The 26,091-nt window shown below is 50.2% G+C and overlaps 1 protein-coding gene across 6 annotated transcripts in view; it reads left to right on the top strand.

The window, feature by feature from the left end:
* Positions 1–416: 416 nt before the first annotated feature.
* PPP2R5C (protein phosphatase 2 regulatory subunit B'gamma) overlaps positions 417–26,091 on the top strand; it is a 144,427-nt gene continuing 118,752 nt past the window's right edge. For 2 of the 6 annotated variants that reach the window (XM_065906864.1, XM_065906865.1), the window contains exons 1-3: positions 955–1,035; positions 1,927–1,992; positions 17,542–17,704. In XM_065906864.1, the coding sequence (XP_065762936.1) occupies positions 1,009–1,035; positions 1,927–1,992; positions 17,542–17,704 (256 nt within the window). In that variant the 5' untranslated portion in view covers positions 955–1,008. Of the gene's footprint in view, positions 605–953; positions 1,036–1,926; positions 1,993–17,541; positions 17,705–26,091 lie in introns of those variants that run through there. The other 4 variants (XM_065906866.1, XM_065906869.1, XM_065906868.1 and 1 more) reach the window with 3 other exon arrangements.

Here is a 26,091-nt window from a genome sequence, read left to right on the forward strand (position 1 = left end):
GCGGGAATATCAAAAAGCTAGCCCACTTCCCTTGGAAAACTCATCTCCCAAGAGGTATTAGCGAGGTAAAATGAACCACGTGATTCCTGGTCATAATGCAGAGGTTTCTTCATCTGGCTTACGATCAAGCCAAATTAAAGAATAAAATAAAATCCCATTGGCAAAGCAGGAGCCTGACCTGCGGGGCGGGGCCACCAGAGGCGGGGCGGACCCTTGGGGCGTGGCCAACACAGAAGGAGGCGGGCGGACTCCCGTGGGGGCGGAGCCAACACAGGAGGCGGGGCGGCCTCCAGGAAGCGGGGCCTAGCGGGAACCCGCGAAACCGCTTCTCGCGTGGCTGCCGGGCCTCCTCAGCCGCTACCCAGCGCCGCGGCGGCCAGAGGCCGAAGTCGCCGTTCGCGTCCCTATTGCCATCCGTTTCAAATGTGCCCCCTGCTCTATCTGTCCCGAAGCTCCACAGCAGTCTCCGGTCTGTCGCCTCAGTCGAAGCCCCACGCTCCCTCCCCAGCCGCCGCCGCAGCCCTGCGTGAGACGGACCCGAGCCGGAGCGCGGGGAGGGAGACCGAGGCCGCGCGAAGGAGCGGGGAGAACCAAGAACGTTAGGGCACGTGAGGCGCTTCGGCCAATGGCGGGTTGCCGGGAGGGCGGCGGGGCGGGGCCGTGCGCTGGGGGCGGGGCCGGAGCAGGGCCGGGGGCGGGGCCCCGGGCTGGGGGCGGGCCGCGGGTCGGGGGCGGGGCAGGGCAGGGGCGGGGCGGGCCGGGGGAGGGGCGGAGAGAAGCCGCCGCTGCCTCCGCCGCCGCCGCCGCCGCCGCTGCCGCCGCCGCGGCTGCCGCAGCCTCTGGGAGCCTGGAAAAGGGGAACCGCGAGCAAACGAACGACTCAGTCTCCGGGCGGCGGCAGCGGCGGCAGCGGCGGCGGCGGCGGCGGCGGCGGCGGCCGTGAGGGGGAGGCGCGACGGCCGGGGCGGGGGCAGGCGGCGGGGGAGGCGGCGGCGGTCCGCACCAGCCATGCCGAATAAAAACAAGAAGGAGAAAGTGAGTCGGGCCCCGGAGCCGCCGGACGGGGCGGGCGCGGGGGCAGCGGGGAACGGCCCGGGAGTGGGGCCCGGCGGGGCTCCGGGATCGCGCGGGTGCGGGGTGGGGGCGGGGGGCAGCGGGTCCACCCGGGGCTGCGGAGCCCAGGCCGGGACCGGCCGGGGGCGTGGGGGGCGCGGCCGGAGTTGGGGGGCGGCGCGCGCGATGGGCGCGAGAGGGCAGGTGGGGCCGCGGAGGTGGTTGACCCATCCTCGCAGGCGCCTGGACAGGGGCTTCCGAGTCCGGGGTGGAGGCGTCTCAGCAGGATCCCCCCGGCCGGGGAGGAGGGCAGCGAATGGACCGGGCTTAATGCTTGGGGAGAACGGTTTGCCCTCCAGAGGGACGCTCTGGGCTCTCAAATACTATTATTATCCTGGGTGGCGGCGGCGGCGGCGGCGGCTGTGACTGTGCTGCGTTTGCATACGGGTGGGGAGGGTATGATTTTGCTTCAGGTGGATCTCTGTAGCGTTTCAGAATCACCCCAGACATCCTCGCTCCCAGAGTTGACTGTGGGAAGGGGAAAAAGGGGTTGTGATGTGCATCTTTCAAGATGCCAAGAGCATGGTACAAACGTGCGTTTACCTGTTTCCCCTTTAAGTTTTGAGCGCCAGATAATGCAGACGAAGAAAACAGGGAGAATCTGAATTTTGGGTGGGCCGGTGGGTGTCACATCACAATCCTGGGTCTCTTAACTCAACCATATAAAGGAAGTATGTCATCACGGTATTGATGAAAGCTATCAAAAGCCATAGTTAAGCTGTCTAAATACTTGTGAAACTGCATTTTGGTTTATCTGATGTGTCGCAGTCTAAAAATTGAGAAGTCTAATTGATTCTGCTTGATGTTTCCCAGGAATCACCCAAACCAGGGAAAAGTGGAAAAAGTTCAAAAGAAGGACAAGACATAATAGACTCAGAGGTAACTATTCTTAAGTATTGTTTCCATTTTTTTCATAAACACCTTTTTAGGGTAGGAAAACTGAGGGTGAGAAAATCTAGGCTCTTCTGAAATGTTTCCCTATATGAGATCTTTTTCTCGTGTCGCTCATAGCCCTCCATTTTAGTTATTTGGCTTTGTATTATTTGTCTTTGGGGAAATAAGAATGTTTGCAGACAAGTTGTGTACTGGTGCAGCTGGTATGTTTAAGTTCTCCACCCCACCCCTGCCACCACCACCACCTGAAATCTAGCAGCCCTGCTGTGGAGCCTGGCGTCAGGCACTCTTTCAGGCTGGGTTCAGGTTCCTTTCAGTTTTCCCATCCTCCCTCTTCCTTTGCAAGGGGCCAGGTCTGTCTCTCAGCTTCCCTGGTGGCTCAGTGGTTAAGAATCTGCCTGCAATGCAGGAGACGCAGGATTGATCCCTGGGCTGGGAAGATCCCCTAGAGGAGGAAATGGCAACCGACTCCAGTATTCTTGTGGGGAAAATCCCATGGCCAGAAGAGCTGGTGGGCTACAGTCCATGGGGTCGCAAAGAGCCGGCCATGACTGAAGCGACTGAGCATGCTCGCAGGCAGGTCTGTCTCAGCAGCTCGTCCTCCCCTCTTCCCGTCACCCTTGCCTTCCCGGGTGCAGACTTCCCTGTAAGTGTCCTATCCCATTAGCCTCTGTCCCTAACAGTGTTGGTATAGTTTGGGTTTTCTGGTATTGCTATTTTTGTGCAATCGTCTGTCATCTTTCGCATTGTTTTTCTTTGTATTGGCCAATTCTGACTTCTTTTGCTTCTTGCTTTGGGCTTATTGAGAACGCAGCCAGAGTGCTCTGTGGGGACTGTGTCTACGTGGTGGGAGTGTGCTTTGAGGGCATCTACAGAGCCAGCGCTTGGCTTCGCCTTTTCTTCCTTGCGACCGGTTGAGCTAGAGCACCTTGGGCTGAGGGTCTGGGAGCCGCACAGATCCAGGCAGACCTAATGGGTTGTTTTGAATCCTTGGTAGCAGAGAAACTGCTTAATTTGGTGTCACAGTTCTCCAGAGCTGGACTGTTTAGGTCCCTAGTCTTATCACCAATCACAGTAATTTACAAGTGTCAGACCCTTTCCTATAAGCCAAATTAGAATAAAGTTCAGTTCTGTCTGGGAAATAAGTTATCAGGCCATTACCTGCACTAGCCTTTTTTTTTAAATATATATATATATAGCCTCAGGTTAACTTTTCCTTATCATTTGGTACATTCTAGGTCCCCCTCCTCTTCAGGAGGTGGTTTACTCCGGGAAATCTGTGGCCCTCCCCAAAGCACAAAACAGAAATCCAAAATGTTCCTTAAATGCCAGTATCTTTGTGCCCGTCTTCCCCTGTCCTTCCTTTCTAGCAGACAGTCGCATTTCACTGTGGCATTCTGGCGTTTGACTTGGCTTACTTCCATGTCACTCTTTTGACTAAATTGATTTAAATGAAATTTAGCTGCTGTGCGAAGGTATATGCCTTTTCTCTTCCCTTTTTGGGCTTGTTGATCTTTCATGAAAACTGCTTAGTCTTCCTAGTGCTGCCCCAAACCTTTCTTGCTCACATACCTGTCTCTGTTATGTTGCACACACACAGATCACTGCATATGGTTCATTTATTCCTGTTTGAATGAAAGGAACCTGACTGTAAGGACGGAAGATGTTAAGTCTGAATCTGGGGGGAAAAAAAAAAAAACCAACTTCTCAGAAACTCAGCAATCCCAAAACCACTCCTAAGTCAAGTGCCTGCTTAAGGTGGATTGAGTTCTTAGACTGTCAGTGGCTTAAGAGTCTTGAGGTGTGGCCTGCAGTGTCTTGAGTGTGATTCCCAACTTATCTTTTTGTATTTTTTGTAGCGCTACTGTCTAAGAGCTGGAGCTACAGAGCTTGAAATTACCACTGAAAAGTACTGAAATGTTGGGCCCTTCACTGCTTCCTCCTCAGGATCCCAGAGGCAACATGGCATATTAAGCCTGACACTTGGCAGGTCACTGTGTATTTTGCAGGAGCACAAGCCAAGACTCTTCCGCTCCTCTGGACTCTGAGTTGCCGTTGCTTTGCCGCTGTTGTCTCTCCCCTGTGTCTTCCTGTCCATCCTTCACTTCTAGTCCCGCCCCCTTAGCCAGTGCGGTTGACTCACACGGGTGAATGAAACCATTGCACACTCTCTTCCTCTCCTGTCTGCCGATGTTACTTTGAGCTGGAATGTTTAAATGTGAACAGTTCACATGGGTTTATAGTTTCCCACGGGCTTCCCTTGTAGCTCCTGCTTCCCTCCTGCCTGCAGTGCAGGAGACCTGGGTTCGATCCCTGGGTTGGGAAGATCCCCTGGAGAAGGAAATGGCTACCCACTCCAGTATCCTTGCCTGGAAAATCTCATGGACAGAGAAGCCTGGTGGGCTGCAGTCCATGGGGTCGAAAAGAGTTGGGCACGACTAACACTTGCTTACTTACAGTTTCCCACGCTGCTTTCCGAACCTTTCAGGTGTCACGTCACCTTCACGGTCGGCATTGGCTCAGGTTACCCTGCAGACACACCTCCGTTAGGACAGTTAGCATATCCTGGACCTCACAACCCGAGGGGTACAGAGCAGGTGCTCGTCTAGGGCAGACAAGTCACCCCAACCAAGAACACGTGACAGAACTTGGCCTGCGGCTGACTCAGTGTACCAGCCACTTCCAGTGTGGGGGAAGGTCTGTATACAAAGTCCTGGCTGGTGACAGTCTGGCCTCGAGGAAAACAAAGGAGCTGGTGGCTAGCGTCGCAGACCGCTTTGTGGTTAGAATGGGGGCCATTTAAAGGCATGAGTCTCTAGCAAGAAGATGAAGTCCTGCAGGCAGGACAAGTGTGGCTAGGAGCAGTGCCTCAGCCGGGGGTCCATGAGCACAAATGCTGGCTCCTGGGTGCCGTCCGCAGTGGCACCTAACTTCCGTGGCCCTGTCTCCTCACCTCTAAAATGACTTGGTGAGTTTCACATTTTGCCATTTCTAACTGCATGGGATAGATCAGGCATGACCCCTCTTGAAAGTTTTCCCCACAAGATATATGGCCAGGATATATCTCTCAGGGCAGCAAAATAGCATTAAAAGTCGTAACTGCTGCTGTTCAACTTCTGTCTTTTAGTAGAAATTTCTACTCCTTGACCAACATATATTCGGTACAACTTTGATTTTTTTTTTTCCAAGTAGATTTTTTTTTCCCCTTTCAAACAGAATGGTTAATGTTTGACTTGCTTTTCCATAAGTGTCCTGGGAATCAGTTTCCGCCTGTTACTTCCTGCTGGTTTCTTTCAAGTACGCTTTTAAGGAGTGAGGACACAGATGAGTTCACGGGGACCTTGACCTTGTACACCTGTGGCGACTGACAGAGCGAACTCATCTTTGAGCAGCTGTCCTCAGTGCAGCATCAAGTCTGTAGACACACAGCTGGGCTCATTGGCTGAGCATTTAGAATCCTGGTAAATCGCTTGGAGGTTCCCAGAGTCCATTGCAGAGGATCAGACCACGCGACTGTGTGTTTTGCTATCGTTCTTTCAGTTTGTGTACTGTGTCCAAAGTTACGTTTTAAAAAGTGTCGATGCTTTTTGTAGAGTGGTTGGTTGTAAGCATATTAAAGGCCCTTCGAGTGTTGTTCTCCGGTCCTGTGTCTTCCTTATCCTGTTTCAGCTCAGTTTTGTTTGAAAGTCTCTACAGCAACTCTTACATAATATCTGTTGCTGAAAGGAAAGCTGAACAGCCCTCTCTCCCCACCTGGGAGCTTATTCTGGCCCCTTCCAGACCTCTCCCCTGGTCCCTTTATGTTCCCCACCCCCTCCCACCAAGGTTCCCGAGAGAGGGAGCCAGACTTGCTGGGGTCCCATTGGCATCGGTGGCAGAGTCCTGTTTTAGAAATGTAAACTGAAATTTTAGAGATGCTTATTAATTCACCTAATAGTGACAATAATGCCCGTTACATGTTAACAGGAATAACGTTTTTGTGAAAGATGCCTGTCCATGAAAAGTTTTTTGACTCTCCAGTCGCGTGAGTCTGTAGCAGGCTTTTGGAGCTGCATAAGGTTGGAGGAGGACGAGGAAGTGCTCCTGAAAGTGCTCAAAGAGGACGGGGAAGTTTTGAGGCTGAGCGTGTTTTCGGGGGCACAGCCGTAGTCCTCCCATCCCAAGAGGAGAGTCCCCAACTCCCATCCCCAGAACACCAAAGCCTCTGCGTGGAGGCTGAATTCTGGACTCGGGCTCACCGGGGGTCTCCCTTGCCCCTTCTCCCGTCATCGTCTTCCCGGTTTTTTCCAATACCACCCCACTGGCCTCCAGGGACACTCGGAGAGGGCTCCAAGGAGGAGTACTTTAAAATCTGTTTTGATGGGACTTCCCTGGCGGTCCGGTGGTTAGGACTCTGCGCTTCCACTGCAAGGGAGTCCCTGGTCAAGGAACTAAGATCTCTCATGCCTCTGGGTGGGGCCGAAAAAAACAAGTTTTTAAAAATTCTTATGTAATTATTTTGTTGTTAGTTGTTCAGTTGCTAAGTCATGTCCAGTTCTTTGTGACTCCATGGACTGTAGCATGCCAGGTTTCCCTGTCTTTCACTATGCCCCGGAGTTTGCTCAAACTCTTGTCCGTTGAGTCGGTGATGCCATCCAACCATCTCATCCTCTGTTGTCCCCATCTCCTTTTGCCTTCAGTTCTTTCAAGCATCAGGGTCTTTTCCAGTGAGTGGGGTCTTGGCATCATGTGGCCGAGTATTGGAACTTCAGCTTTAGCATCAGTCCTTCCAATGAATATTCAGGGTTGATTTCCTTTCCTAAATATTTCCTTTAGGATTGACTGGTTTGATCTCCTTGCTGTCCAAGAGGCTCTCTACAAGTTATTTTGTTGGGAATGGGAATTCCGCATCATCGTTGCTTAGGGCCCAGGTGTCCAGGATGATGGCGGCTCTGCAGAGAGGACGGTCGGATGGAAAGGACGTGGGGTCTGGAGGTGCCAGGAGCTCACTGTCCTCGGGGAGTAAGACTCCCTGAGCTGTCCCCTCTCTAGCGCCCGCTCCTGTCCTGTGCTACAAGCTGGACGCTTGGCGGACCCGGAGTGCCTCCCACCGGAGACCCACTGCTGCCGAGAGGGCAGCCCACCCTCAGCACCGCAGCCATGGGGGGCCAGGTGCACCCCTGTGGTGCTGCGCGCTCAGGAGCCCCCCCGGGATCCTTGGGCAACCCCACTAGGCACCGGCAGCTCCCCATCTCCAGCAGGGACGACCGAAAATGCCTCTCAGCGTGGCCCAGTGTCTCCTGCAGGGCTCAATGGCCCTGTGTCGCATTCCTGCTCTGGAAGGCTCTCTGCACAAATCACGCACGCCTGCTTGTGAGTCGTGCTTGGCACTTTCATGGGAAGAGCTGTGCTCAGACACAGAGGCACCCACAGCCCTTCACACCCTTCAGAATTTGTGGGGGTCCCAGAGAGCTTTGACTGAGGTGGGCTAGAGCTACACATTTCATATCAGAAACTAAAAGAGAACATTTTTTGTTATGCATTAATTTATTTAATACCTATACCTCACCTGTGATGTGTTGACATAAGTAGCATATTGTTCATGAGGAATGACTATTTACAAAAGTTCAGTAGGAAAAATGGCATTGTTCTGTGTTTCTGCAAATCCCTGTAATATCTGGCTTAACTGAAGATAGCTGGTCTCCTGAGTCTGCGCCTGCATCCTGTCTGTTTTGATATCACGTGTCTGGTAGCCTGTGAGAAATCAGCAGAATGATGGTTATAAAGGCACAGCATGTCTCAATGTTACCGTAAAAAGAGGAGACCCCCTCCCAGGGGCCTCGGGGAGCCCACTCGGAGACCTGTTATTTAGACTGCTGCTCTCACCCCTTTCCTGCTTTCATCTTTGATTTCCAGCTCAGGTTCATTTGTTCTCATATTTAGAGGGAACTTTTTCTCACCATCCTGGAACATGTTTTTTCCCGATCTTTTCAATTTGCATAGCAGTTATTTGCTCTGCCGATTATTTACCACGTATAGTGCCTTGGGCAACTTCAATTTACCTGAGATTTACCTCCCCAACTAGACTGAGACCGTAAGGACAGTGCTTTAACTGGATTCTTCTTTGCACTTGCCAGATGTGTTAGGACCTGGAGTCAAAAGTACTTGTTGGTAGATTTTGAAAGTGTCCAGGAAGGAAAGAGAGCTTCCAATCAATCAGCTGGCTGTTTTCTTTCTGATTCTATAAATTTGAAAGGAAAAAATCTCTCTTGTTAAGAGGTTTATTTATGTATCACCTCCTTGATCCTCTAAGGGAATTTTAATGCAGAATTTTCATTCAGTGTAATTTGTTTCAAATAAATAGCATTATCCTAGAGCAGAAGATTGGGCCTTCCCGGTAGCTCAGCAGTAAAGAATCCTCCTGCGACACAGGAGCTGCGACTTCAAACCCTGGGTCAGGGAGATCCCCTGGAGGAGGGCAGGGCAGCCCACCCCGGTTTTCCTGCCTGGAGAATTCCGTGGACAGATAAGCTGTCATGCTACAGTCCATGGGGTTGCAAAGAGTCGGACACGACGGAAGCACCTCAGCACGCACACACACAAATCTGAAGATTCTCGTCTTAGGTCTTTTTTCTGATGTTTCTAAAGATTTTTGTAAAAGTTTTGGTTGACCCTTGGATAACATGGGGATTGGGGTGTCAGCCGTTTTGCACAGTCAGAAATCCCCAGAGTAACTTAGAGTTGGCCCTTCGTATCCACAAATCTTGGCTGCTTTATTGTTCTTATTTTAAATTTATTTTGGGAATATTTCTCAGTAGAACATACATATTCTATAAGCTGTGTGTGTACATGTATAGAAAGAGAGACAAAACTTTGAGTGTGTCTTGTCCTGTGCAGCCACTGGGGAAGACAAGGAGGAGGACCTCGTCCTCACCAGTGAAGCGTGTTTCCCGTTATTCGTGAAGGGGCACACCTGTTGCTCTCGGACATTGAGTAGACTCGGGGGTAACGTGCCCCCCGTCATTCACACTCAGCAGCTGCTGAACGGGTGGGTCGAGGTGGGGCATGTTCCTGTAAAGAGCTCCCTGCAGCCATGGTGAGGAAAGCAGCGGGTTTCAAGCAGGCCCGGGAGCCCCGAGCACACGTGGGATGTGGGGTGCGCGGTGGACGTGGGGAGTGCCTGGCAGGTGAAGCCAGCAGAGGTCAGTGAGCACCCCTGCCCTCTTCAGTAAAAGCCCCACTGCCTGGCAAGTAGGCCTGAAAGAGCCCTGGAAGTGATGTGTGTGAGATAGCGTGAAGCATCCCCGTTGGTGGGAGCCCCCGGTCTGCCGTTTCCCAGCGAGGGCCTGGAGCCCTGCCCGCGGCGGCGCCGAGGCCTCCTCCCGGCGCGGGGCGCGGGTGGGTCAGCCTGCAGCAGCGTGGGTCGCGGGGAGCGTTCCTCTGAAAGGTGGCCGCTCTCACGCCTCCGCTGTTTCCTTAGTCCTGGGCGCCTGCCCAGGTCGGGACACGATGCTGTCTGGCTTGGCCCCGCGTTCTGGTAGCAGCCTGGCGTCTTCCTGTCAGCCGGCGGCGTGGAGCCAAGTCTCCCCAGGCCCTGCTTGTAGGCCGGCTTCCAGGACAGCCGCTGCTGAGGTCTGCCGCTTCCCAGACCCCGGGCGCGGCGTCATCTTCGTTTTCTCCACCTGGGGGCGGGAGAGACCGGCCTAGAAGTAAACGCTCCAAGAGGGGAGGAAGAAAAGCTCTCAGTTGGAGGACCTCACGTTTTCCTCTGTCATGATGGAAGTTTTGGTCACTCAATCATGTCCGACTCTTTGCAACCCCTTGGACTGTAGCCTGCCAAGCTCCTCCATCCATGGGATTCTCCAGGCAAGAATACTGGAGTGGGTTGCTATTTCCTTCTAGGGGGGGCGGGGGTGGTCTTCCCGACCCAGGGATCGAACTCAGATTTCCTGCATTGCAGGCAGATTCTTTACCGTCTGAGAAGACTTTATCATAAGTGGTTTGGGTTTTGTTTTGTTTTGTTTAATATTTGTTTATTTGATTCCAGCAGCTTTAGTTGCCACATGTGAGAGCTTCCCTGCGTCATGTGGGATCTAGGTCCCTGATCAGGGACCAGACCCATGCCCCCTGCGCTGGGAGTGCAGAGTTTTAGCCACTGGCCCACCAGGGAAGCCTCGATGTGCTTTATAAAGATAAGCTTGAGCAAGGCTCTAAAGGGGCATTGTGTGTGCATGCTAAGGCTCTTCAGTCGTGTCCGACTCTTTTGCGACCCCATGGACTATAGCCCACCAGGCTCTTCTGTCCATGAGATTCTCCAGGCAAGAAAATACTGGAGTGTGCTGTCATTTCCTTCTCTAGGGCATCTTCCCAGCCCAGGGATCGAACCCGTATCTAGCACCACCTAAGGGGCACCAGTTCTGACCTAAAGCTGGCTTTGCCCAGTGGGAGTGTCAGTGTATCTGGGACTGCTAAGATGCTAGACCTGCGCTGTCCAAGAGTTAGCTGTTGGACACGCGTGGCTAAGTTTAAATTAACAGAAAACAAGTCAGATTAGGAAATTCAGTTCCTCGGTCACACCAGCCGCTTTCCATATGCTCAGCGTGGCTGTGGCTCCCTGCTGGACAGCATACAGGGGGCAGTTGCCACTTCGCAGGAAGTTCTCCTGGACCTCAGACCTCAGTGGCCGCAGACCCCAGCAGTAGCTTTCAAAATAATTCCAGTGTGAGCGCTTTGGACTTGTTAGCTGTCACTCTTCTTAATGTAAAAAATCAAACCTAAGATTAAATTTAAGAGACAAGAAGACATATACACTGGCCAAAAAAGCAACTGGGTAAAATCAGAGAAAAGAGGCCGGTGACAAGGGGGTGTGAGGTGTGAAAGAGGCCCGCCTACAGCTTGGCCCAGGCCCTGCCTGCCTTCTAAAGCCCCACTCCTGATGCTCAGCCCGAGGCCACGCCCTCCCCGCGGGAGTGGACCCAGGACCGCCCCCGGGGAAGCAACAGGCTTGTGTTCTTCTCCTCTTTATTTTTAGACATTTATCTTTATTTCCAGGTTGGGGTGGGAGGGGCGGCGAGAGTCAAAACACACTTGATTTTAAAAACAAGAGTCCAGAAATCTGCAGTTTTGCATTTTTCTTGATCCACTCTGAGCCCTACATCCTAGAGCAGGGCTGTTCTGGTTTCTTCCAGATCTAGCAGGGCACAGGGCTGTGTGGTGAGGGGGAGAGGCTGGGCTCTGAAGGGCGAGGCCTTTCTGCTTGCTTGCGGGGTGAGCCTCCTCTCTCCCAGAGTCATCTTCTTCCCCTCAGCTAGCATTCTCTTTGTCTCTTCTCTCCTTCCTGACACATTGTCTTATTTTATTCAAACACCAGTGTACTCACACATGGTCCAGGAACAGCCACATAATTGTCCTTGTTCAGTTGCTCAGTCGTGTCTGACTTTTTGCGATCCCAGGACTGCAGCATGCCAGGCTTCTGTGTCCTTCACCATCTCCCGGCATCTGTTAAAACTCATGTGCATCGAATCGGTGATGCCATCCAACCATCTCATCCTCTGTTGTCCCCTTCTCCTGCCTTCAATCTTTCCCAGCATCAGGGTCTTTTCCAGTGAGTCAGCTCTTCACATAAGATGTCCAAAGTATTGGAGCTTCAACTTCAACATCAGTCCTCCCAATGAATATTCAGAACTAATTTCCTTTAGGATTGACTTGTTTGATCTCTTAAGAATCTTCCTCAGTACCACAGTTCAGAAGCATCAATTCTTCAGCTCTCAGCCTTCTTTATGGTCCAACTCTCACATACATGACTGCTGGAAAAACCATAGGTTTGACTATACAGACCTTTGTTTGCAAAGTGATGTCTCTGCTTTTTAATATGCTGTCTAGGTTTGTCATAGCTGTTCTTCCAAGGAGCAAGCATCTTTTAATTCCATGGCTGCAGTCACCATCTGCAGTGATTTCGGAGCCCAAGAAAATAGTCTCTCACTGTTTCCATTGTTTCCCCATCTATTTGCCATGAAGTGATGGGACCGGATGCCATGATCTTAGTTTTTTCAATGTTGAGTTTTATGCCAGGTTTTTTACTCTCTTTAACCTTCATCAAGAGGCTCTTTAGTTCCTCTTCACTTTCTGCCATTAGAGTATCATTTGCATATCTGAGGTTGTTGGTATTTCTCCTGTCAGTCTGGATTCCAGCTTGTGCTTCATCCAGCCCAGCATTTCGCATGATGTACTCTGCATATAAGTTAAATAAGTAGGGTAACAATATACAGCCTTGACGTACTCCTTTCCCAAGTTAGAACCAGTCCATTGTTCCATATCCAGTTCCAACTGTTGTTTCTTGACCTGCATACAGGTTTCTCAGGAGACAGGTAAGGTGGTCTGGTATCCCCATCTCTTTAAGAATTTTCTACAATTTGTTGTGATCCACACAGTCAAAGGCTTTAGCATAGTCAATGAAGCAGATGTTTTCTGTAATTCTCTTGCTTCTTCTGTCATCCAGTGGATATTGGCAGTTTGAGCTCTGGCTCCTCTGCCTTATCTAAATCCAGCTTATACATCTGGAAGTTCTCAGTTCACATACTGTTGAAACCTAGCTTGAAGAATTTTGAGCAAGCATATGAAATGAGCACAATTGTGTGGTAGTTTAAACAGTCATGTAATAAATCAGACGTAATCACATGTGAAAAATTGGTCTTCAGACATCACAGCCCATGATGCCACGCTTGCCCCTAATCTCCCCAACGTAAAACCACACTCACACCTCGTTGGCCACTAAGCCATGCAACAGAGCTTCCTTAACTGCACTGTCTGAAGCTGCCGGTCTGAGCACTATAGACAGTGTCTTTCAAGCTCTGAATAGCTGTAGGGATCTCAGCAGGAGGTGGAGGAACCAGCTCAACCTTGGCATAGCACCCAAGGGTAGCCAGTCCAGGCTTCGAGTAAGTCACAGCAGCGTTGACCACACCGCGGCCTACCCGCAAGGTTACCGACAAGCTGGGCTGCGGTTCTCTGGTGGAAAGTCCGCCGCCCCGCCTGGCCAGCTGAATGGCCATCGTGTCTTACGTTGCAGGCTTCAGTAGATGGGCTCAGTCACCCGCAGGCACGTTCTGAGGCCCCGCTGTGCGCTGAGCACCATCGCGGGTGCTGGGGATTCGGCGCGGGACCCAGCAGGGCCCCCGCATGCGTGCACTTCGCTCCCAGTGAGTGCTGTGCACGCTCTTGCACCTAAGGGGCGCTGGTCGCACTGGTGTGGGACCGCCTCCCGCTGGGCAGCGCCGCCATCCCGGGGCTCTGGACACCAGCAGCTCCCGCTGGTCCTCGTGATTCCGAATCCACGTGTGTCCCATTTGCCGACACCCCTGGTGGGCAGGACCACCTCTGGCCCCCTGTGCTGGAAGCCAGGAAGCTCCTGCAAGTGGTCAGGGACCGTCTCCCCAGGGAGACGAGGGCAAAGGTGAGACCTGAGGGTAGAGAAGGAGCCAGAGAGGCAGAGATCTGGGAGAGGGTGTTCCAGCCAGAGGAAGCAGCTGGTACAAAGGCCCAGGCAGGAGGGAGCATGGTGTGTCCACCGGAAAGAAGGCCAGGCAGGCTGGAGAGAAGCGAGGCGTGTCGAGGAGGAGTTGGAGAGATGGCGCACAGGCCAGGCCTGGCAGGATCTCAGGCTCATCTGCAGCATCTTGGATTCTTATTCTAAGGATGACGACGGGATGAGCAGGGACGTGAGATGATCCGACCTAAGTGTTTCCAAAGACCTCTGCACCTGCTGGGTGGGAACCAGAGGGGCGAGAATGGGAACAGGGAGGCACGTTGCAGGTTGAAGACCCAGCCCCTCAGATGCCAGGGTTCCTCGTCCGCGCTTGGGAGGGTAAGGCCGGGCCCGGCTAGCTGTGGGCGCTGCAGTTGGGTGGGCTTGTCAGCTGACCACTGGCTTTACAGGCCTGAACTGAGAGCTGGCTCTTGTGGCTTCTGACTCCTGAAGGGCAGGATGCAGACAGCTGTGTTCTGCGGGGCGGGCTCCTGCCCTCGCAACCTTCGTTTATTCCTGGAGAGTCTGGTTTCTTCGGAGAATGCCTTTCTTCCCTCACAGACAGCTGGTTCTCCAGTGTCACGCAGACGTAGTTTAGTGGCTGTGGACGGTCAGTGTTCAGACCAAAAAGTAATCTCCTTTTCAGCCTCATATCTCTTCTTTTAAAGTTTTTTTTTTTTTTTTTTTGGCCGTGCCGCCCGGCGTGTGGGATCTTAGTCGCCCCCGGCCGGGGATCGAGCCTGTGCTCCCTGCGTTGGACGCACAGTTAACCACTGGAGCTCCAGGGAAGCCCCTTCAGCCCCAAACCTAACTCCTGCGCACGCTGTGCCCAGGACTTCTGAGTCTGGGGGCTCTGTGGAAGCAGGTCACCTGCCTTCTCCCGCCAGCCTCACCCGCTGGGTGGCTTCCAGAGCGAGGTTGCCCGGGTCTCGCTTCGTTGGCCCCACCCCTCCGTCTGCTTTCTACCCTCAAGACATCTGGGGGACGCTGTCTTGTCCTCAGATGCACCAGCGACTCCTCCTGCAGATCTTGTGATTGGAGGTTGTAACTTTCCTTGCCTTTGTTATCACTTGTTTAAGACTTACACCGTTAAGTGTGAGTGCAGGCCTGACCTCGATCAGGAAACGCTCTTCTGTTCTTCCTTTTTTCTCACCCTCAGTCATGGGTTGTTGGCAACTACTCACTTCTGCCGTTGTATGTAGCCAGTGAGCAGCCATGGACAGTAGGTGAATAAATGGGTACGGTTGTGTTCCAATAAAACTTTATTTGCAGAAACAGGTAGGGGGCTAGATTTGACCCATGGGCCATAACTCACTGACCCCTGGCTTAGTGGACTCCAGATCCAGTACTTAAGAGAAACCCTTTGGTGAGAGGCTGGGCACTGATGCTGCCTTGTGAGTTTCCGGGCTCTGCTCTGAAACCTGCGGTGATTGTGCTCTGTGAAAGAGATATGCCTTTGTTTTTGACCCCACTCCCCACCTAGAAGCCGTTGAGAGGCCAGTGATTTGGCCCTGTTCAAATGAGCAGTAAATGTCTTTCAGCTAATTGTGAATTTTTCAAATTGCAGTGTTTAAATGGCAGGAAAGAGGTGCTTGTTTAGTAGTGATCCCCTATATGGGAAAACATCTAGGAATAAGGCTTTATCACAAATCCAGTTGTCTGTTTTGCTGTTTGAATGAAATAGCTCAGAATACTGAGAAGCTGGCAAATACCCATATATCTGCTGTCCGCATTTTTTCCACTCTGATTTTATGGGGGTGCAGTTGCCTGGCTGCACAGGAAGTTGGGGGTTTGGGCGTACTGCTGGGTCCAGAGGCCTTCGGGCTTGGTGCACCCCACGTTAGAAACTGCTGGGGACTGCTTTTCCTGAGCGTGAGGAAGCCCCTCCAGCTTCCGAGGTGCAGCCTGGGCTGCTTGCAAGACCTGGGAAGGGCGGTCTCGTGCCCCCGCAGACACGCCTCTTGCTGTGGCCTTCCTGGGGGTGCAGGGGCTGGGCAAGGGGCGCCCGACAGACTGCCCTTCCCAGCCCTCCAAGACCCCACTGCCAAGGCCTCGAGGGTCCCGACACCCAGCAGTGACAGACGCCCACCCCCCCAGAGTCCACGCAGCCCTCCTGTAAAGAGGCCCTGAGTTGAGAAGAGTGGGCCCGGCACCCACTTCACTGACGGGGCTTCACTTTGAGGCTCAGGTCATCCCGAGGCCTCCACATCTCACCTAAAAATGCAGCTGCCTCTGACGTGAGGGTGGGAGTCTGCACCCTCGCTTTGGAACCTCTGGAGCCTGCTGACTTGCAGCGACGTCCAGTGGAAGGAAAAGGGCAGCTCTTTTGATAAATAATTCTGAGTTTGATAAATTTCCCATCAAGACTTCCCTGGCGGCCCAGTGGTTAGAACGCCTTGCTTCCACGGCAGGAGGCGCAGGTCCCATCCCTAGTGGAGGAACTAAGATCCTGCAGGCCACGCAGCTTCTCCAAATATTAATAATAACGATCATTTTCCACCACTAATCCAAAAATAAACGAGGCTGAAGTCGATCTTGGAGCACCTCTCACCTCACTGGGTGAATACATAAAAACGAAACTACCCATTACCTCCTTTCCCAGAGTGACAAAGAAAGGAAGAAGTTAGTCTGCTTAGATCTTACCCAAGTCAAGTAGCTTAAACGGTATCATTCTTCTTTAGAAGAATTTCTTGTAATTGCCAGATGGACGATCGAGTTTTCGTTTTGCCTGTGAACACCTAGACCGGGGAAGCACCCCGTTGCCCGTCACTGGCTGTTGAGCCGACAGGAGCGCCCAGAGCAGCCTTGGAAGTGCACGCCGGCGACTCCGGGGCTGCCGTGAGCGTCCGCCTGGAAGGACGAAGGCGCTCTGGGAGCGCTGGGTTAGCGGCTGTGCTGTGCCTCGCTCTGTTCCACTCCGGCTCCTCCCTTGAGCGGGGCTGGCACTGCCCTTGACACGAGCTGGCGTTCATGGTTCAAAAGTCCGAGAGCCGCCAGTCTTCTTCCGGAGGGGAGACCCCCGTCCCAGTGCCAGGCCCCGTTTAGAGGTCAGTGGGGGGGTCACAGGACGAGGAAGCTCCTGGTTCTGCCTGGGACAGTGGGGTGACCGTGGGGCGGGGGGTCCCGTAACCGAGCTGAAAAGGAGCAGATGACACCGTTTTTCCTACGTGGTAAGAGATACACAACACGAAATGCACCCTGAGTGGCATTTACTACATTCACCGTGTTGTGCAGCCGTCACCTCTGTCTAGCTCGACACTGTCCTCACCCCAAGAAGGAAGCCCTCTAAGCATCGAGCCTTCACTTTTCACTTCCCCACTGCTCGGCCCTGACAGCCGCTCCCCTGCCGTCTCTCCGTGGATTTTCCTCTTCTGGTTGCTTCATACAAATGGGTTCACACAATACATGGCCTTTTGTGACTGGCTTCTTTCATTGTGCGTGGTGTTTTCAAGGTCCATCTGTTTTGCAGCTTGTCTCTGTACATCAGTCCTTTTCATGACTGAGTAATACTCCGTTGTGTGGGTATACCATGTGTGTGTTATCATGTGACAGACACGTGGGTTTCCCTGTCTTTGGTTGTTGTGAACAGTGCTTCTGTGAATACTGGTGTACACGGTTTTGTTCCAGCACCACTTTTTCAGTTCATTTGGCTGTATACCTAAGAGTGGGCAAAAGTCCCTTTTGCCAAGTGAGAAAACATTTTCGTAGGTCCCAGAAATTAGGATATGAGCATTTTTCGAGGGTCACTGTCATCAACCTATGTATACCTCAGCCCTATAGTCAGAAGTTCGAAAGAAGATGCAGGGAATTAGGTGTATCTGTGAAATCTCTGGAAATAGAGCCTCGCTGGGTTGGGATGTAACCGCAGACTCCAGCGGCTTGTAAGCGATTGAGTTGTTTTCTAGTAGCGTGAAAGAGACTATCCCAGAGCAAAACTTGCCTTTTTTGTGTGTATTTTCCCCTTTCTAATTGTGCTATAAATTACAACTGTGTGACATACTTATTTGTTTTTGTCTTCATTTTGGAAACAGATTCCCAGCAGGAAAAACAGCCTTATTGCTGCCCCGTCTGCAGTATCTACTAAAATAAAAGTGCCAGCCCCTCAGCCCATAGTGAAGAAAGACAAACGGCAAAATTCTTCCAGGTTTAGCGCCAGCAATAATAGAGAACTTCAAAAGCTACCGTCTTTAAAAGGTAATTTTTATTATTCATCTTTTGAAAGTTAAAGTTTGCCCACTTGGGGTAAGGAGCAACGTTTTGATGGTTTACTAACTTCTTACACTTCTGCTGTGTTTAAATTCTGTAGGGTTATTTTTTCCTCTTTATTGAGTTTTTTCAGGTTGAATGCCACTAACTTAACCAACTAATAGTTCAAATTCCAGAGCTATTTACGATGAAAATGTAATCGTGAGTACATTACGGGTGTAAAATACTTAACACATACAGAGGAAAGACTTAAATCTTTTCATGTTAATTGTAATTAAGCTAGCCAGTTTTCTTTTAAGTAATTCTCCTCTTTCGTTTGTCTTAGAACTCTGGAAATCCAGAAAGGAGTTTTTGCAAGTAGAGTAATTGTAAAAACTATAGTAGAACCTCTTCATTGTTCTGGTGCTGGAGAAGTGAGGACTATAATAGCCTTTTATGGACTTTCTCCTTATGGGTCACTTGGGGATTACCTCTACCCAGGGTTTCCTGCTTGAGGTTAGTCAGGGAACAGTGCTCTTTGCTTCAAGTTTCTCCCCAAACCCAGCCCAGCCACCGCTTTCCGTCTGGGGGGTATTCAGTCCCTAAAATTGTTTCTCTAGGAGATTTTGAAGTTGAAGTACATAAAATCTTATTAGGGAAGCAAGGTAAGACCCCAAAGTCAAATATGAACCTCAGAAAAGCTTTATGTTTGCTAACAAATAAGACTAGTGTAATAAAGCATCAAACATTTTTCATACCTTAAATTCGTAACAGTGGGTCTTCTGTGGTTAATTTTCATTGTGTATGAACTTGGAGCAGGAAGCTTGTCATCTTTACAGGTGTATTCCCATGCCTTCCACATTGCAGGGCAGAGAGCCAGAGCTCAGTATAGATGTTTGAGGGAGAGAGGGTGGATGGAGAGAGGGTGGATGAGGAAGAATGGATGGAGGAAAGGAGGGTGGATGGAGGGTGGATGAGGAAGAATGGATGGAGGAAAGGAGGGTGGATAGAGAGAGAGGGGGTGGATGGAGGGTGGATGAGGAAGAATGGATGGAGGAAAGGAGGGTGGATAGAGAGAGAGGAGGTGGATGGAGGGTGGACGAGGAAGAATGGATGGAGGAATGGAGGGGTGGATAGAGAGAGAGGGGGTGGATGGAGGGTGGATGAGGAAGAATGGATGGAGGAAGGGAGGGGTGGATAGAGGGGGGGGTAGATGGAGAGAGAGATGGGGTGGATGGGGGGTGGAGAGAGGGTGGAGGGAGAGAAAGAGGGTGAGTGGAGAGAGAGAGGAGTGTGTGGGGGAGGGTGGGTGGGTGGAGCGGGGTAGAATAGTGGATGGAGGGAGGGACTTATGGATTCATGGATGTACCTCTGACCCTTCACTTGCTAGGAATCCAGGCTCTCCTCTCACTGCCTTTTGCAGAGCTTGTATCGGGCTTATATTTGTTTAGCTGTGTAGTAGATAACGTGCCTAGCAGGTCCGTTTGGAGGAGTCTGCCCTCCCCAATAACCCATGCCTTTCTGGTGCTGTTCAGTCGTTCACCAGATACCGTGTGGAACACCCCCACACCAGCCCTGCTCTAGGTTCTGGGGGTGCCCCATCCAGCAAAACCCCAGGGCCTGCTGCGCTGGGGCCAGCGCCTCCCCCACCAGGGGGGACCCCCCGTGAGTGAGTGAAGTGCCGCCGACTGTCCCTGCTCCCGGGCCCTGCAGAGGCCCTGCCAGAGTCCGCAGCTGTGGGGGTGGACAGGCTCCCCACCGCTGTGGCTGAGCCTCCAGGCGCCTGTCCCGGCTGGAGGTTGGCCCCTGCACTCGAGGCTGTGCCCTGCCAGGCGGACCCCTTCCTTTCCCGCGCCCAGAAGGGAAGATAGACCCACGTAGCCCGAATCCCACCCTGGCCAAGTCGGGCCCCTCACTGGTCTGTTTGGTGCATCTTTCCTGGCTGTCCTAAAACATCAGTGCCTCTGTAAGCATGTCAGAGCAACTTTTGTCTGGTTCGGAAAAAAATAGGAATTGACTGGAATTACATTAGAGATATAATTACTGGGGGAATTGTATTTTTATGATACTCTCGCCATCTAGGACAGTGGTACGCTGCCTCCCTTTTTCAGCTCTTGTTTTCTGACCTTTTCATAAGGTTTTATGCTTTTTCTTGGGATCCTTTACCCTTGCGTTAAATTTCCTCCCAAGTGCCTTCTAGGTTTTGTCACTCTTGTGTTGCATTTTTTCCATTTATGCTTCTAATTCGTTCTTATTAATCTAGTGAAAAGCTGTTTTAATGTTCTCTTATTCTGTCACCAAATTTTCTTATTAACCTTAGTAATATTTTTGTTAGCATCCGTATATATAGTCCTGTCATTTGTAATTAGGTATTTTTCTCTTCCCGTATTTGTACCAGCAAATACTGGTGACTTTAGTGTTACTAAGCCTTCAGCCGGGACCAGTAACACAGATATTAGAGGTGAGAGCGTGCCTCCCTGTTGGGTGAACGGCGCCAGCATTTCCTCGTTTCCTGTGAAAGCAGCCCTTGGCTTCTGGTAAATCACGCTGACCCAGCGTGCTGCCGCTCCCCTGTCCCCATTTAGCATCGCTGTTTCGGTATCGCCGTGGCTGGCGGGTCACGTCCTAGCACCGCCGCTGAATTTTATCAGATGCCGTATGGTTTTTCTCCTTAAGATGTTAATTTAATAACTGTTGTGTTGATGAATTTTCTGGTCTTGAACTGTCCTTGCATTACTGAGATAAACCTCAGTATGGTCGCAGAGTAACTTTTCTGCACGCCGCGTTCAGTTTAGCTTTCGTTACTCTCTGCTTCCGCGTTTCCTGCGTGAAGGTGGGCCAGCCTTTCTCCCCTTTCTCTACCGCTGTGTCGTGTCAGATCCAAAGTGTCAGTCCTGGCCCTTCGTGCTCTGTCCTGAATACAGTCTAGAGAACTGTATGCTGCTCTCTCACGCCACCTCTCTCAGAGATTGTAAGATGCCTCCCAATTTTAGCAGCGATCAAACATGGAATAACACATGCACCTTACAGCCCATGGCATAGGGTGAAAGGTTGCGGTAGAACTCAGCTGGGCCTAGTGCTTTGCTCAGGGACAAATCTGCAGATTCCTCCCTTGTGAGGTCAGGTTAGGCCAGGTCATGTGTTGACTCACACATTGTGTTCTTTAGTGAATCTTTTAAGTTCTTCTACCTCTGTGCTGGTGCTGTCTCCTTATGAGTTCATTTATTCTTCTGATTATTTCCTTTTCAATATACTTCATTCCCACTTTTAATTATCCCGTTTTCGTTTTATTTTTTTTTCCTCAGTTACTATTACAGAGTTCACTTAACTTACAGCCATGTGTTCCTCTGAATATAATTTTAGCTCTGCCCATAGATTTTTCTTTCTTTTTTCTAAAATCATAGCCTTTTAAAAAGTTTTATTGAGCCATAACTTACATACTATAGAATTCACTAATTATAATTGGAAGTGTGTATTATTTTAATTAACATGTCGAGTTGTGCAGCCATTGCCACAATGTGGTCATAGTTTCAGAATATTTCCATCACCCCTCAGAAAAATCCCCTTGTGCTCATTTGCCATCAGCGCCCACTCCTGTCCCCAGCTCCAGGCAGCTCCGATGTGCTTTCTGCCTCTTTGTTGTTGAGTCGCTAAGTCATGTCCAACTCTTTGTGACTCCGTGGACGCACACCAGGCTTCCCTGTCCTTCACTATGTCCCGGAATTTGCTCAAACTTATGTCCAGTGAGTCGGTGATGCCATCCAGCCATCTCATCCTCTGTCGTCCCCTTCTCCTCCTGCCCTCAGCCTTCCCTAGCATCAGGGTCTTTTCCAGTGAGTCAGCTCTTCGCATCAGGTGGCCAAAGTATTAGAGCTTTGGCATCAGTCCTTCCAATGAATATTCAGGGTTGATTTCCTTTAGGATTGACTGGTTTGATCTCCTTGCTGTCCAAGGGACCCTTAAGAGTCTTCCGTAGCACCACAATTCGAAAGCATTAGTTTTTCAGCACTCAACTTTCTTTATGGTCCAACTCTCACATCCCTACATGACTACTGGAAAAACCATAACTTTGACTAATTGAACCCTAGTCAGGAAAGTGATGACTGTTTTTTAATACACTATCTAGGTTTGTGATAGCTTTTCTCCCAAGAAGAAAGCAAGCATCTTTTAATTTCATGGCTGCAGTCACTGTCCACAGTGATGTGGGAACCCAAGAAAATAAAATATGCCACTGTTTCCACTTTTTCCCAGTCTATTTGCCATGAAGTGATGGGACCAGATGCCATGATCTTCGTTTTTTGAATGTTGAGTTTTAAGCCAGCTTTTTGACTCTCTTCTTTTACCCTCATCAGAAGGCTCTTTACTTCCTCTTTGCTTTCTGCCATTAGGGCGGCATGCTAAGGTGCGTGCATGCACGCTGTCACTTCAGTCATGTCCGACTCTTGGTGACCCCATGGACTGTAGCCCGCCGGGCTCCTCTGTCCATGGGATGCTCCAGGCAGTAACACTGGAGTGGGCTGCCATGCCCTCCTCCGGGGGATCTTCCCCACCAGGAATTGAACCCAAGTCTCTTATGCTCCTGCAGTGGCAGGCAGATTCTTTACCACTAGCGCCGCCTGGGAAGCCCAGTTGCCTTGGTATCCTTATCAAAAACCAATTGACCATAAATGTAAAAATTAATTTCTGGACTCTCAATTTTATCATATCAATCTGTATGCCTACTTTACCACAGGCCAACAGGATCTCATTATAGCAGCTCACTATTGCTTGAATTTTTCATTTCTATCATGAGGCCAGGTGCCCTTACAAATGTTTATTGGCCCTTTCCCATTGGACTGCCTGACATTTTTCTTAATTTTTTCAAGAGTTCTTTATTCTGGATATGAGCTCTCTGTTGGCTATCTACGTGTTGTAAATACCTCGTTCCACTGTAGTTTGTCTTTCATTTTAGCCATCCTGGTGAGCTGGTTTCAAAGCCAGCTGATGATGAATGAAGGTAAGCATCTCTTTGTAGGTTTATCATCAGCTCAGATATATTCTTTTGTGAAGTGCATGTTTAAGTCTCTGGGCCTTTGTTTCTCATTGGATTGTTAAGGTTTTTTTTTTAAAAAAAACAGATTTGTTGGAGTTCAGATGTAGGTCCTTGTAGAAATGAAAACTGCACATTTTCTTCTACTGTATATCTTGAGTTTTCACTCTCAAAGACACTAGCACTTTGACAATACTTTGGCCTGTTTAACAAATCTTTGGTTTCTACCAAGTAATGAAAATGTTTGTCTTAAGTCGTTTTTTCCTAAAACTTTCTTTACCTTTTGACCTTGAGCTGTACAGTCCACATTGAATTAAGTTTTGTGCCTGCTGTGATGTTAGAGATCACAGTTCCTTTTTCCCATGTGGCTTCCTGGCACAGTACCTTTGTTGGAAAGGTCCCCCTCCCTTCCCTCACTGCGGTGTTGTCTGTGTTGTGAATGAAGTTCCATCGCTGTGCAGACCCATTCCCGGGCCCTGTTTTGTTCCACGGACTGGCCTGGGCTGTGTCCGGGCAGCGCTAATACGCCCTAGCAGGTCTTGGTATCGAGTAGTGTAAGTCCTTCAGCTTTTTCTTCGGAATTGCTTTGGTTCTTTTCATTTCCGTACAAGTTTTAGAATCAGCCATTTGTCCAAGAAGTCCCTGCTTTCTTTTAGTGGAGGATGCTATTTCAAGATCGCAGTCTGAGTGCCAACATTCTCGTTGCTATTGGAATGGTCACCGTTTACAGGACTTTTCAGTAGACCCAACTAGAAAATAACATTTTTTTCAGGATATAGCACATCAGGAGTTCCTGCTGATACTCTCCATTCAAGTTCAGGCATTTACTTAGCTTCTGTCTTACACCTCCTTTTAGTCACATGGAGACTTCTGGTTCTCAGGGACATCAGAGATAATAAATAGAACTTAAACATCAGATAATTATTCATTCACTTTATTTATTTATTGTTTGTTTATACATTGGGCTTCCCTGATAGCTCAGTTGGTGAAGAATCCCCCTGCAATGCAGGAGACCCTGGTTCGATTTCTGGCTCTGGAAGATCCTCTGGAGAAGGGATAGGCGACCCACTCCAGTGCTCCTGGGCTTCCCTGGGCTCAGCTGGTAAAGAATCCACCTGCAATGCGGAAGACCTGAGTTCAACCCCTGGAGAAGGGAAGGGCTACCCACTCTAGTATTCTGGGCTGGAGAATTCCATGGACTGCATAGTCCATGGGGTCGCAAAGTCAGACACAATGAGCGACTTTCCTTTTATCCCACATTATGCAGAGGGTATTTTCAGACAAATAGTACCAATGTTGTGACCAGTACGATGACGGAAAGGTTAAAATTTTTGCATCTTTTCACTGCCTCCCCTTCCCCGCCTTTTTGTCTTAATAGCTTCACCCTGTCTTCCCTGTCAGAGCCGGTCACTGGCCGTGACAGACGACTCTCCCCGTATCCCTGCTTTGCACTCGTCCTCCGCGGGCGCGCACGGCTGAGGTCACGGCCGTCTCTGCGCTGCTTCTCGGTACTTGGCTGTGCAGCGTCCTCTCTAGGAGCCTCTGGCTCAGACTTCAGAGAGGGTCTGGGTAGAACGTCCCCGGTTCACGTTTTCTCTTCATGTGTATGTTAAGGGTGTTCTCCACTTCCTTCTGCAATAAAATTAAATTTTATTGCTGTCCGACTCTGATGTCAGTTTAATTTTCTTTCTCTTACAGGTTATTTGGTCTGTTTGCTTTGATGCCTAAACAGTTTTTTTCTTTTCCTTTTCTTTAAAGTCCAGTGATTTCAGAATATATCATTCTGGGTTGACTTTCCCACATACGTGCCACATTCTTTCACAGTGTTATCACCAAGTCTCTTTTTCTTGGATTATTATTATTTTGAGGATCTGTTTTCGTTGCTTGCTTTCATTTACTCCTCTGGAGACTCTTGTTGTACAAACACTGAATCTTCTTTGCCTGTTTTTTCTATTTGTTGTCTCCCTCTGGATTTTTATCATTTCTTTTTTATTTAATTTTTTTCCCTCTTTTTTATGTGCAAGTCTTTTTATGTTGTGTTTATTTGCTCTCGTATTCTCTTCAGTGAATCTTCATTTCTGAGATGATTTTTTTCTTTTAATTCTTTGCAGAGCTATTACCCACCTCTGAGCTTTCCTATTAGTATTCATGCAGTCCTTTGACACATCCTGTGATTCCTGTAGTGTCTTTTGTCTCGTCTTGAAATGCTAGGGTGCAGTTCTTCACGTCTTTGTGGGATGTCTCCCCGTCAAGCTTTTACTGCTGCGTAGGTGTCGTTCAGTCCCCTTTTGCTTTTCCCTTATAAGAACTCCATGTGGGACTTGACTTTGATCCCACCTGGTGCTTGAGCACGTCTGAAGATAAAGCAAAGCTGGGGCTCTGGAGCTCTAGATCCAGTTTTTTTTTTTTATGGAATTTTCAAAAATGCAGAGCCTTACCTCCCGCGTGCCCCAGTTTGGTCTCTTCTCCTGCAAACACCAGACCCGCTTTCCCCAGCTCCTCTCCTCCCTCCCTGCTGTCCACTCTTGGTCCTGTCCACAGCAGTCTGTCCCCAGTGTGACCTACTTCTGGGAGGAAGCTGCGGCTGCTGAATGGCGAGGGCTCCCAGGGCCCCCTCCAGCCCCGGCTGTGGATTCCTTGCCCTCCCCCGTTGTGGGGTGTACAGACCCCTCCTGCCTTCAGCTGCTCTTCTCAAGGGGGAGCACCCGGCTCTTTGGTTGTTTCCGAGCTCTCAGCTGTGCTTCTGTCCGACGTCTTCCCCCAGACACCGAGAGCAGACCCGCCTGTGGCTGCTGGTGGTCTAACCCATGTGCTCACGTGCCTTTGGGGGGACACATTTTCACCTAATTTTGTTGTCGATGTTGGCCACGGGCATTTGTTTTGCCATCTTAGTTGCACTGTGTAATTTTATGCAAGAATTTGGGGTGCTTAAAAAAGCTGTGCCACCCTTTTTTCATAATATCCAAAACTTGGAAGCAACCAAGATACCCTTCAGTAGGTGAATGGATAAACAAACCGTTGTCCATCCAGAAAATGCATGTTACTCAGCAGAACAAAGGAATGAGCTGCCAGGCCATGAAAAGTCAGGGAGGAAGCTTCAGTGCAGAGCACTAAGTGAAAAGAGCCAGTCTGAAAAGGCTGCATCCCGTACGATTCTTACTATATGACGTTCTGGATAAGGCAAAACTAGGGAGACAGTGAAAAGATCAGTGGTTGGGAGAACAGGGGCATGAATAGATAGAGCACGGGAGATTTTTAGGGCAGTGAGCTACTCTGTATGTGGTGAATACATGGCTTTTTACATCTTTCAAAACCCACAGAATGTACAACACAAGGTGAATCCTTACTGTGGTCTTTCGTTAGTAGT

The sequence above is a fragment of the Muntiacus reevesi genome, chromosome 15 (assembly GCF_963930625.1).
Source record: "Muntiacus reevesi chromosome 15, mMunRee1.1, whole genome shotgun sequence".
NCBI lineage: Eukaryota > Metazoa > Chordata > Mammalia > Artiodactyla > Cervidae > Muntiacus > Muntiacus reevesi.